Source organism: Sus scrofa, chromosome 1 (assembly GCF_054392235.1).
Source record: "Sus scrofa isolate SSC_HxYL_T2T_F1_AM1 chromosome 1, Sscrofa_HxYL_maternal_Yorkshire_Landrace_v2.0, whole genome shotgun sequence".
NCBI classification, from domain to species: domain Eukaryota; kingdom Metazoa; phylum Chordata; class Mammalia; order Artiodactyla; family Suidae; genus Sus; species Sus scrofa.
This window is the reverse complement of record NC_139383.1, coordinates 236,384,422-236,397,815: the sequence shown is the minus strand read 5'-3', so window position 1 is coordinate 236,397,815 and position 13,394 is coordinate 236,384,422. Positions and strand designations below refer to the sequence as shown.

Sequence of the window (13,394 nt, the reverse complement as noted above, 5' to 3'; positions counted from 1 at the left end):
GAAAGGAAGAATGGAGAACCATAAAATCAACTGGAACACGAGGATCAAATGGCAATAAATAATCATCTATCAATTATCACCTTAAATGTCAATGGACTGAATGCCCCAATCAAAAGACACAGAATGGCTGAGTGGATAAAAAGGCAAAAACCTTCAATATGCTGCCTACAAGAAACTCACCTTAGGACAAAAGATACATATACATTGAAAGTGAAAGGCTGGGGAAAAGTATTTCATGCCAATAGACATGACAGAAAAGCAGGAGTTGCAACGCTCATATCAGACAAAATAGACTTTAAAACAAAAGACATAAAGAAAGACAAAGAAGGACACTATTTAATGATTAAGGGATCCATCCAAGGAGAGGATGTTACTATCATCAACATATATGCCCCAAACATAGGAGCACCCAGATACATACAACAAATATTAACAGACATAAAGGGAGATATTGATGAGAATACAATCATAGTAGGAGACCTAAATACCCCCCTCACATCAATGGACAGATCCTCTAGACAGAAAACCAATAAAGCAACAGAGATCCTAAAGGAAACAATAGAAAAGTTAGACTTAATTGATATCTTCAGGACACTACATCCAAAAAAATCAGAATACACATTCTTCTCAAATGCTCATGGAACATTCTCAAGAATCGACCACATATTGGGACATAAAGCGAATCTCAATAAATTTAGGAGCATAGAAATTATCTCAAGTATCTTCTCTGACCACAATGCCATGAAATTAGAAATCAACCATGGGAAAAGGAAAGAGAAAAAACCTACTCCATGGAGACTAAACAACATGCTACTAAAAAACCAATGGGTCAATGAGGAAATCAAGAAGGAAATTAAAAACTATCTTGAAACAAATGATAATGAAGACACAACCTCTCAAAATCTATGGGATGCTGCGAAAGCAGTGCTCAGAGGGAAATTTATAGCAATACAGGCCTTTCTCAAAAAAGAAGAAAGATCCCAAATTGACAACTTAACCCTCCACCTAAATGAATTAGAAAAAGAAGAACAAAGAAGTCCTAAAGTCAGCAGAAGGAAGGAAATTGTAAAGATCAAAGAAGAAATCAATAAAATAGAGACTCAAAAAACAATAGAGAAAATTAATAAAACCAAGAGCTGGTTCTTTGAAAAGGTGAACAAAATTGATAAACCCCTGGCCAGACTCACTAAAAAGAGGAGAGAAAGAACCCAAATCACCAAAATTATAAATGAAAAAGGAGAAATCACAACGGATACAGCAGAAATACAAAAAACCATAAGAGAATACTATGAACAACTATATGGCAATAAGTTTGACAATCTGGAAGAAATGGACAATTTTCTAGAATCTTACAGCCTGCCAAAACTGAATCAAGCAGAAACAGACCAACTGAACAGACCAATCACCAGAAATGAAATTGAAGAGGTCATAAAATCACTCCCTACAAATAAAAGCCCAGGACCAGATGGCTTCACAGGTGAATTCTATCAAACATATAAAGAGGAATTGGTGCCCATCCTCCTTAAACTCTTTCAAAAGGTTGAAGAAGAAGGAATACTCCCAAAGACATTCTATGAGGCCACCATCACCCTCATTCCAAAACCAGGCAGAGATACCACCAAAAAAGAAAACTATCGCCCAATATCATTGATGAATATAGATGCAAAAATTCTCAACAAAATCTTAGCCAACCGAATCCAACAACATATCAAAAAAATTATACACCATGACCAGGTTGGGTTCATCCCAGGTTCACAAGGATGGTTCAACATACGCAAATCAATCAACATCATACACCACATTAACAAAAAAAAAGTCAAAAATCATATGATCATCTCAATAGATGCAGAAAAAGCATTTGACAAAGTTCAACATCCATTCATGATCAAGACCCTCGCCAAAGTGGGTATAGAGGGAACATTCCTGAATATAATCAAAGCCATTTATGATAAACCCACAGCAAATATAATCCTCAATGGGGAAAAACTGAAAGCCTTCTCACTCAAATCTGGAACAAGACAGGGATGCCCACTCTCACCACTGCTCTTCAACATAGTTTTGGAAGTCTTAGCCACAGCAATTAGACAAACAAAAGAAATCAAAGGCATCCATATAGGAAGAGAAGAGATCAAACTGTCACTGTATGCAGATGACATGATTCTATACCTAGAAAACCCTAAGGACTCAACCCCAAAACTCCTTGAACTGATTAATAAATTCAGCAAAGTGGCAGGATATAAGATTAACATTCAGAAGTCAGTTGCATTTCTGTATACCAGCAATGAAGCATTAGAAAAGGAATACAAAAATATGATACCTTTTAAAATTGTACCTCACAAAATCAAATACCTCGGAATACACCTAACCAAAGAGGTAAAGGACCTATATGCCGAGAACTATAAAACCTTAATCAAAGAAATCAAAGAAGATGTAAAAAAATGGAAAGATATTCCATGTTCCTGGATTGGAAAAATCAATATTGTGAAAATGGCCATCCTACCCAAAGCAATCTACAGATTCAATGCAATCCCTATCAAATTACCCATGACATTTTTCACAGAACTAGAACAAACAATCCAAACATTTATATGGAACCACAAAAGACCGAGAATCGCCAAAGCAATCCTGAGAAACAAAAACCAAGCAGGAGGCATCACTCTCCCAGACTTCAAGAAATACTACAAAGCCACAGTCATCAAAACAGTGTGGTACTGGTATCAAAACAGACAGACAGACCAATGGAACAGAATAGAGAATCTGGAAATTAACCCTGACACCTATGGTCAATTAATCTTTGACAAGGGAGGCAAGAACATCAAATGGGAAAAGGAAAGTCTATTCAGCAAGCATTGCTGGGAAACCTGGACAGCTGTATGCAAAGCAATGAAACTAGAACACACCCTCACACCATGCACAAAAATAAACTCCAAATGGCTGAAAGACTTAAATATACGACAGGACACCATCAAACTCCTAGAAGAAAACATAGGCAAAACACTCTCTGACATCAACATCATGAATATTTTCTCAGGTCAGTCTCCCAAAGCAATAGAAATTAGAGCAAAAATAAACCCATGGGACCTCATCAAACTGAAAAGCTTTTGCACAGCAAAGGAAACCCAAAAGAAAACAAAAAGACAACTTACAGAATGGGAGAAAATAGTTTCAAATGATGCAACTGACAAGGGCTTAATCTCTAGAATATACAAGCAACTTATACAACTCAACAGCAAAAAAACCAATCAATCAATGGAAAAATGGGCAAAAGCCCTGGGTAGACATTTCTCCAAAGAAGATATACAGATGGCCAACAAACACATGAAAAAATGCTCAACATCGCTGATTATAAGAGAAATGCAAATCAAAACGACCATGAGATACCACCTCACACCAGTCAGAATGGCCATCATTAATAAATCCACAAATAACAAGTGCTGGAGGGGCTGTGGAGAAAAGGGAACCCTCCTGCACTGTTGGTGGGAATGTAAACTGGTACAGCCACTATGGAGAACAGTTTGGAGATACCTTAGAAATCTATACATAGAACTTCCATATGACCCCGCAATCCCACTCTTGGGCATCTATCCGGACAAAGCTCTACTTAAAAGAGACACATGCACCCGCATGTTCATTGCAGCACTATTCACAATAGCCAGGACATGGAAACAATCCAAATGTCCATCGACAGATGATTGGATTCGGAAGATGTGGTATATATACACGATGGAATACTACTCAGCCATAAAAAAGGATGACATAATGCCATTTGCAGCAACATGGATGGAACTAGAGAATCTCATCCTGAGTGAAATGAGCCAGAAAGACAAAGACAAATACCATATGACATCACTTATAACTGGAATCTAATATCCAGCACAAATGAACATCTCCTCAGAAAAGAAAATCAATCATGGACTTGGAGAAGAGACTTGTGGTTGCCTGATGGGAGGGGGAGGGAGTGGGAGGGATCGGGAGCTTGGGCTTATCAGACACAACTTAGAATAGATTTACAAGGAGATCCCGCTGAATAGCATTGAGAACTATGTCTAGATACTCATGTTGCAACAGAAGAAATGGTGGGGGAAAAACTGTAATTGTAATGTATACATGTAAGGATAACCTGACCCCCTTGCTGTACAGTGGGAAAATAAAATTAAAAAAAAAAAAAAAAAAAAAAAAAATCCTTCTTCACTCTACAAATTTTTAAAAAAAAATCCTTCACCCTATAAAACAATAAAGGATTGATGTGTTGCCCTTTCCCCAACTTACCCTTTGTTTTAAGATAGTCAGCTTTTAAGAAGGAAAATTTTAGTGCAGTACGTAGTGAGGCTTGGGTGGGGGAAGGGGAGCTCACAACTCCCAATTTTAACCCAGCTGGAAGCTTCAGAAAGTGTTTTATTCCTAAATTGCAACCACTTTAATGACAAAGTAAGATACACTTTTTTGTTCCCTGATTTTAAATTAAGAAACTTGGAACAAAAGGGCTTTCTTTTCTTTTCTTTCTTTCTTTTTTTTTTTTTTTTTTTTTTTTTTTTTTTGTCTTTTTGCTATTTCTTGGGCCACTGCCACGGCATATGGAGGTTCCCAGGCTAGGGGTCGAATCAGAGCTGTAGCCACCCAGCAATGTGGGATCTGAGCCGCGTCTGTGACCTACACCACAGCTCACGGCAACGCCAGATCCTTAACCCACTGAGCAAGGCCAGGGATCGAACCCGCAACCTTGTGGTTCCTAGTCGGATTCGTTAACCACTGAGCCACGACAAGAACTCCCCAAAGGGCTTTTAAATCCATTTTTGTAAGGTGGAAATTAGGTCCTTTCTATTATTTTTTCAAATAATAGATGGTTCCTCCAAAAATGGACTAGAACACTGAGAAAGCATCAAATAAAAGAGAAGCAAGGTTGTGTGTCTACATGTGACTGAATCACTTTTTGTACAGCAGCAATTGTCACAACCTTGTAAATCAACTATACTTCAATGAAACTTTAAAAAATGAAAAAAAGAAGAAAAAACAAGAAAGAAATGCATCAAATGTATCCTACAGAGAAACGGGTAACCAGTTTGTCACTGATCTTGCTTGGTTACTTAAGATATCCTCAACTCTCAGTACCACATCAGCGGAGACTGAGGGTAAAAGCACCTTCATGTTTCTTACCTCAAAAAAATTAAAGAACTAGATTTAGGTGATGTCTTAAGGGACCTTAAGTTCTGTAATGCCCTATCTTGACATCTTAAATGGGACTAAGGGCAGGACTCCCCAAGGTATGCCACTCTGGATGCAGATTATGACCTAAAAACCAAACAAGGTTCAAAAGACTCAGGAAGAACCTTTGAACTTCCTCCTTACCACCAAAAGAATTTAAGAGAGGAGGCCTGTCCCAGAGATAATTATAGCAAAGTATTAGGTGTGGTAGACAGGAAGGAACCTAGTAAAGCCCATTTGATCCAACTCCTCTCTGTATCCCACTGTCTTTAAATGATTCAGCAAATGTTCTTTTACCAAATATTAACTCTTTTTATCTTCCAGTCAATGACCTTATTTTCTCTGGAAGTCCCAAACCCCTACTTCCTTCTCCTTAGCCCAGAATATCTATATACTACACCTTGCCTTGCTGTCTTTGGAATTCCCTGTACTTATGTGGATTCCCTGTTTGCATGCAATAAATTTTATTTTCTTCCATTAATCTGCATTATATCACATTAATTGCCAGCCAAAGGAACTAAGAGAGAAAAGAAGGGAAACCCACCTCCCCCACAAGCTCAGTAGAAGAACTGGAGATTAAAAGATTACCTTCATGATTTAGAGAACAGAGAAGTCTTGCAAGTCTGGACAGAGGCACAAACAGGAGAAAAATGCCCACCTGAATGTGCAAATCATGGATCTTGGCAATGTTTCCAAGTTCACCCAACAAAGTCTCAGAGCAGGAAAGGGGGAAACGTGGTGTTACTATGGGCTGCACTCTAGAATACTGGGAAAAGGAAAAAAACACTTGGTGAAGAAACTATGGAATCTGAGTGTACAGTATACCACAAAACGCATTTCATACCACAAGATGATTTTGTCTTTATTTCTGGGGTCAGTCTTCCATTCTAGGTGGGTGTAAGGGCTGGGTTTCATGGAAATGGCTCATGGATGAGGACACAGAACAAGATATTCTGTAGTACCAAGTTCACTGGAAGAAGATCCCATCCCAAAAGCAAGGTACAGGAAAGCTTACACAAGGACTAGAATTTTATGAAGGTTTTTACGAAGAGAATTAGGAGGCAGAGAAGTTTTAAAGGAGAGTTCTAGGAAAACTAAAAATGGGGTTGTTACCTACACTGTGGGGTGGTCTGGCCCTGGCCTCCCTGCAGGAATGGCTTTGATGTCACCTGAGTGAGATGCTGAGCAGTAGAGAAGGTCTCATAGAGAGGTGGTGAGGATTAGGATCCACAAAGCTGCACCTAGGTCTCCTAAGACTAGACTGAAAGAAATACTGAGGTTTCCTATGGCTTCCAATCAGAACTTAAAAAATGATGAGGGAAGAGTCTAGCTTATTAGACTGAGAGACTGCACGTTAGAGCCATAGACCAGCCTCCTGGGGGTGGGGCAGAAAACAGCACTGCCTCCACAGGCTCACCCACACCAGGGCCCTGCAAAGGCTGGGGGTGGTAGATGCCTGGCCAAGTGCCTGCAGGCTTGACATGCTGCATATAAATGGACCAAGGCAGCCTGTGGCTGGGGCATTAGGGCTTAATACCACCTGTGTTTCAGACCAGATCAGCGGGTACAAGAGGCCAGAGCCAGTGATGAGGTAGCCAGTAAACTGTGCCACAGCATCCAGTTGCCACCAATCTGTCTCCATCCAGGAAGCCCTCTCCCATCTCCCCACAGATCCATCCCTATGAAATTAGAAAGTCCCAGAGGAGAGGGAGGGAAAACCACTGAGAAAGTAAAAAATGCCTGAGCTGAGTTGATGGGTCCACCATGAAAACAATTTAAGGTTCTAGGAAAATACTTCTGCATGCATGGTATAAGCCAAATGAACACAAACTAATTAATCTCTACCAAACAATAACGAATCCTACAGTTGACATGAAGGCAATCCAAAAATGAGCAGAAAACAAGTTTACTTACGTTCCTTTGGAGCATTTCTGACACAAATCTGAAATAAAGCAACAAATGGGAAGTTAGAAAATTTAGGCATTTTTCAAATAAATTTTTAAAAGGGTAAAAATATGATCCTTACATGCCCTAATTTCCATGCAAACATTTCTATTGCTGCACATGCTTCACCACTACTAATTAAGGATTAACAAGTACTAATTACTCTGCTTTCTCATTTCCAGCCAGAGGGATGGAATGCACAGTCACGGGGAAATGCAATTTTATCATCTAACATCAGCTGGGCTAGTCACAAGTATTCCCACAACAGTCAAGCCATTCTATTAGCCTAAGCTCTGGCGGAATATTGAAATGTTATGCTCCATGGATATTAGAGTCATGGAGTCCTGTGTACCTGAAGGTGTTTAGAAGCCATAGGGCTTTCTATTCCTGGTTTCCCTAAAGTGGAAGCTACTTGCTAACACAATAGCATTGTTTATTTCCAAATCCTACCAAGTCCTACTGGGCACAGATGTTGGAAACAGGTAGATAGAGAGAACAGGCCAGACATGGTTGTGAAATGGGAACTAACAGAGGTGGTGGCTTCCTGCCTTCTGGTATCCCTTTGTTGGAGAATAAAATGCAAATTAAGGTTTACTATTCCCACAAACACAGATTGATAGAAAAGTTGAGCATGTGTCCAAATGCTAAAAGGAAAGTACATGCTTCCTTCTCTCTGTAGGCATACAGTAGCCCCTAAGCCAAACTTTTCAGAAGACATACGTCAGTTGAAGGAGGCCTGGGGAATGGAGAAAAGTTGGACCTCTTACACTTGCATCAGGATACATTTGGTCTTTGGGAAAATGTAAATCTAAAGAATTTTATTCTATATTGCTTGGATGTTGAGTGTCATACAACACAACTCCTTGTCAAATCCTCGAGGCACCATGGAAAAGCCATTAAAGAAATGTAGAAAAACTACCTAAAGGATCAGTAGCATATCCCCACATAAAACAAAAAGAACAAAATAAATGCTCATGACCTCAGGCAATTGTATGATCCACAACCAAAAGTAATTTAATGAGCAGGCTATACACACTTGACACAAGTCTAATCCACAGGAGAAGCCCAGATCTATAATAAAGGTCAGAGTAGGTAAATGAGTTACTCTAAAAAATCCTTCATTTTATAAAGGGATTTGCTCTAGGACTCCTATACCAAGTTCTCAGAGGCTTTACAGTATAATTTGATATGCAACTATATACAAAAATAGTATGGACATGCATGCTTAGGATCAGATCAATTTCATAAAATTAGGCAAACCCACATGGTGACATATGTGCACATTCACTTAAAGAGGTTTCATCTTTCCATCTCTAGCTCCGTCCATAAGAAAAACCAAGAAAAAATACCTCTCTGTTTCCTTAACCGACTCCTCAGTGGTTTCCTTGTACTCTGGAACAGTGTCATTCAAATCCATGCAGACCTTGCCCACAAATGACCGCTGCCCAAATTTATCTGTGAGGTAAACACAAAAAGAAGCCAAAGTCATGTGTCTTTCCTAAACTGTACCTCTCCTGAGCCTTTTAAAAAACATTTGAAATTAAAATCATTATAAAAACTTAAGAGAGGATGTAAATGATCATCATATCATGTAAGAACAATAACAACAACAAAACCCTGATCAAGTCTGTAGGTAGTAGAGGTTTTTCCACTGGCACCTGACTCCCCTGCTTACTCCCAGAAGAATATGATTCGTTTAAGGTCTAAACCCATATATGCCCAGTGTCCTCTACTATATTATTATAATTACAATATAATATATAATAATTATAGATATATAATAACAATATATAAGGTATCTGGCACATGGGGCTTAGAAAAGACACTGTCGCTATTCTTAACTTTAGCAGTGCCAATATTATTATCTGTAGGGAATTTTACTTAGTCCTACGAGCAGTTCTCAGCACTGAAGAACCTGATGTTTATCAGAGGTGCTAGAGGCATTCTATTTCAGACAGAAAGTTGATGCTACATGAAGCAATGCTGATTTTTTTTTAACATTGTCTCCACTTCCGTCATAAGAGTCTTTTGGAGGTCTTTCTACCTCTCTCTTTCCCCTGTAATTCATTTTAATACCCAGTCATTAGATTACTCTTCCTTAAAATACCACCTTCAACATATACCTCATCTGGTTCAAAACCTCTTTTGAGTCTCTGATGTGTATTTGAGTCTCTCCACAGTCTTTTTTTTTTTTTTGTCTTTTGTCTTTTTGTTGTTGTCGTTATTGTTGCTATTTCTTGGGCCGCTCCCGCGGCATATGGAGGTTCCCAGGCTAGGGGTTGAATCGGAGCTGTAGCCACCGGCCTACGCCAGAGCCACAGCAACGCGGGATCCGAGCCGCGTCTGCAACCTACACCACAGCTCACGGCAACGCCGGATCGTTAACCCACTGAGCAAGGGCAGGGACCGAACCCGCAACCTCATGGTTCCCAGTCGGATTCGTTAACCACTGCGCCACGACGGGATCTCCCTCTCCACAGTCTTATCCCTCTGCCCAACCTCTCCCATCCCAGCATGCAATGAATCCTTCCCTTTAGTTCAACTACTCTGTTCCCTGTTTCCTGTACCCACTATGTACATTCCTGTCCCCATATGCCTACCCCCAGGTCATTTCTCCTGTCTGAAATGCATTTTCCTCTCTTCTCATTTTATCTTCCATTCAAAGCCCAATTTAAAGGTCCCTTCAATGAAGTCCTCTCATATGATCCAATTCTGGATTTGTTCTGTATCCTCCAAAATTGGCCATGTTTACTTTCAGTGTCACTCTTGAGGGCCTTGGCATCAACTACTTTGGCCAGCAAGCAGTAGAGTCCACACATCAGTCAATGGTATCAGTCAATAGTACTGAGCACCTGCTATATGCTAGGCACTATACTCGGCACAAATTTTAGAATCATCAGTCTAAATCTAGTATCAGACCTACATACTCAGTGTGTGACTTGGGCATGTTATGTAACCTCTCTGAGTTTCAGTTTATCCATCTATAACACAAGGACATGAATAACTGCCCAGAAGGCTGTTTGCAGCTGAGCTGCCTTAATCCATGTAGAGTTCTTTGCACAATACCAGGCATCTGATAAGAGCACTACAGCTGTTACTAAAGTTATTAATCAATGTGTGTACTTATTAATAAGTTAATCTTATCTGGTTCCATGAGGGTAGAGACTATTTTCTGTTTCACTGTGTTCCCAGCATCTAGCACAGAGCCCTAAGTCAAGCTAACAGCCAAGACCTATCTGTTTATTATAATAAACTATTGCCATTTCTAGAATTAGCAAACCTGTTCCCAAAAAGCCCTAAATTAATACACAAAATCAGACCCATTCACATCATTCTGCAATCAAAAACTAAAAGTAAATAATCAAATTACTTAAACAACAGAAAGACTTCAAGGGCCAGTGATACACAAATACCTAATTACTGGCAAGAAATGCAATGCTCAAATTCTAGCAATTAAAAGCCAAGACTGCTCACAAGTATATCACTGCTGCCATGGTCTAGCTGTCTGCTTCACATGCTGGTAAATCATCCTTTCATCTCTTTACCTGTAATTTCCGCAAGAAGCAGCGATGAGTCAGTGTGAATTGTTCCAAAGTAACAAGCTGTGGTTGTTCCATTCTTTAGAGTTCTTCTCTAAAAATAAAGCACAAAAACCATGAATCGCCTGGGCCCAGAAAAGTCACATGGAACATACAGATTAAAATAGAATTTCAGTTTTAATTTTGAGATATTTCTTAAAGGCATTCCATCTCAATATGAAACATAGATAAGGTAAATGGCAAAAGTATTTATACTTCAAAAGTGTTAGCTGGAAAAGTTGATGATTTTTATTTCTTAGATTCAGTTCTATGTGGCAGAACTTATAAAATGTGATACTAATTCCTTATATTTCAGGATTGTTCAAGGATATGCAAACTTGCATCTGGGAGTGAATAAATGAGATTTTTCTAGCTATTACAGGATAAAATTATCCAGCCAGACATCTAGGTCAACCTGGCAGACTGATCACATATATCCATCTCTCTTTCTCAGCAAATCTCCACTAAAATAACAGAAAAGGAATGTAAAATTTATTAACCCATAAGAAGAGAGGAGATGTGAGCAGGGGAAACATTTTAACATCTTGGCATTAAAAAAAGAAAAAGAAAAAGAAAAGGATAAGAACCTGGAGGCAACTTGGAAAGAAGAGAAGCATGTGGTTGTTAACAGGGAACGGGATGAAAGACTGTAGACAGATGATTAAAACTTGGCAAGACTCTTTTCCTTGCTGATGAAGATATCCAAGTACCCCTAATCTGTTTCTTGCAGAAGAAACTTACTCTGTGTAGAAACTGGATAGTATTTAGATTAAAAAAGCTAAATGAAAGGTGAGACATAGGCTGAAGAGGTTTAAGTAGATATCTGGCTGACCTCTGGGACCCTTGGTCATCTTCCCCAAAATGCCACATGTACTACTTCCACCCGTCCTGGTAGGACAGAAGGACTTCTCCTAAAGAAGATGAATGGCTCTCAAAGAAAGGTGTCCTCTCAATGGCATTTGGGTCCCACAACTGAAAGGGCTGTTCGTTACTTTCACTGTTCATCCTATAATGAAGTTTATCAGTCAACAAGTGATACCCCGCCCAGATCTTTCAATCAGCATCTTAGAGCATCACACTGAAATATGGATATGCATTTAAGGTTCGACATATAGTGGAGGAAAGCTCCTATAAAAAGGGGAGGGGAGGGAGAAAGAGTCTAGAAAGAAAACATTGGAAGGAACAGGCAATCTACAGGGTCAGAAAGAAACTTGATTTTTTTTAAAACACTATGATTATTAATCTCAAAAAAATAAAAGAAGATATTGTATCCACAATACAAGACAGAATGCTGTGGAAATCAGAGAACAAGAGTCTCTCCGAAAGCAGAAATAATAAAAATGAAATATGGAAGTCAACAGAAGGGTTATATTAGAAGAGAATTTATCAGGGAAGGAAGATGAAAGTCAAAGGTGAAAATAAGAAAATTTTGCCCATCTAGGAGGTCTAACATTTACAAAAGAGTTCTAAAAATTTTTTTAAAGAAAGGAAATGTAGTGGGTAAAATTGTCTGAGAAATAATATTAGTCTCTAAATTGAAAATCTTCATAGAACGTTCAGCTCAGTGAATGAAAAACAGAAGCCAGGTAAGGCATATAATTATGAGATATTAAGCCTTCAAGTAAAGAGAAGGTACTAAAAGCTTCCAAAGAAAGCCAGTCATAGACAAATGATAGGAATCACAATGGCACTGGCATTATCACCAGTGAGGCTGAAAGCAGAACAGCGCCTTCAAAATTCTGCTGGAGGGTTATTTTTAATGTAGAATTTTATACCCTGGTAAATTATCAGTCAAGTGTGAAGACTGCATAGAGGTATGATTAGATACACAAAGACTTGAATGTTTTTCCCCTTTAAGAACTTAGGAAGCTCCTAGAAGATGTGTTTTAACAAAATGTGAGAGTGATGCAAAGAAAAAGAATTCTTGAATCCAGAAAATGGGGATTACACTCAGAGGAGACAAAAAAGGAATGCCCAGATTTACAGGTGTGCTAGAGACAGTCCTGGGCAGAGTGAAAAAAGAGGAATGGAAGGCAGTGGAAAGATTTTGAGACAGAAAATGGCACTGATATTGCCTAACTTGTCTGAGCACTTGGAAAAGTACTGATAGACCTGAATGGGGTCTGTCTTTGGCAGAAGATTTTCTTCTTCCTTTTTTCTTAAATTTTAAGACAACTTTCATTTTATTTTATTTTTTTGGGCCTCACCCACAGAATATGGAGGTTCCCAGACTAGGGGTCAAATTGGAGCTGTGCCCGCTGGCTTACACCACAGCTCACAGCAATGCCAGATCCTTAACCCACTGAGCGAGGCCAGGGATCGAAGCTGCATCCTCATAGATGCTAGTCAGATTTGTTTCTGCTGAGCCATGACGAAAACTCCTAAGACAATTTTTTAAAGCAGTTTTAAGTTCACAGAGTTCACAGCAAAATTGAGGGAAGGTACAGAGATACCGCATGTAGTCCCAGCCCCAACACAGAGCAAATGCTTTTTAAAGTGCAGAAGAGGAGTTCCTGTGGTGGCTCAGTGGCAAACGAACCCAACTTGTATCCATGAGGACGTGGGCTCAATCCCTGACCTCACTCAATGGGTTAGGGATCCGGCATTGCCATGAGCTGTGGTATAGGTCACAGACACGGCTTGGATCGAGCATTGCTGTGGCTGTGGCGT

The 13,394-nt window shown here is 39.3% G+C and overlaps 1 protein-coding gene across 3 annotated transcripts in view; it reads right to left on the bottom strand.

Annotated features, from left to right (window-relative positions):
• The window catches only part of GDA (guanine deaminase), a 172,528-nt gene that overhangs the window by 56,760 nt on the left and 102,374 nt on the right, over window positions 1–13,394 (bottom strand). For all 3 annotated transcript variants that reach the window (XM_021064839.2, XM_084987862.1, XM_084987860.1), the window contains exons 4-7: window positions 10,692–10,779; window positions 8,496–8,601; window positions 7,117–7,144; window positions 5,861–5,968 (exon numbers count right to left, since the gene is read on the bottom strand). In XM_021064839.2, the coding sequence (XP_020920498.1) occupies window positions 5,861–5,968; window positions 7,117–7,144; window positions 8,496–8,601; window positions 10,692–10,779 (330 nt within the window). The remainder of the gene's footprint in view (window positions 1–5,860; window positions 5,969–7,116; window positions 7,145–8,495; window positions 8,602–10,691; window positions 10,780–13,394) is intronic.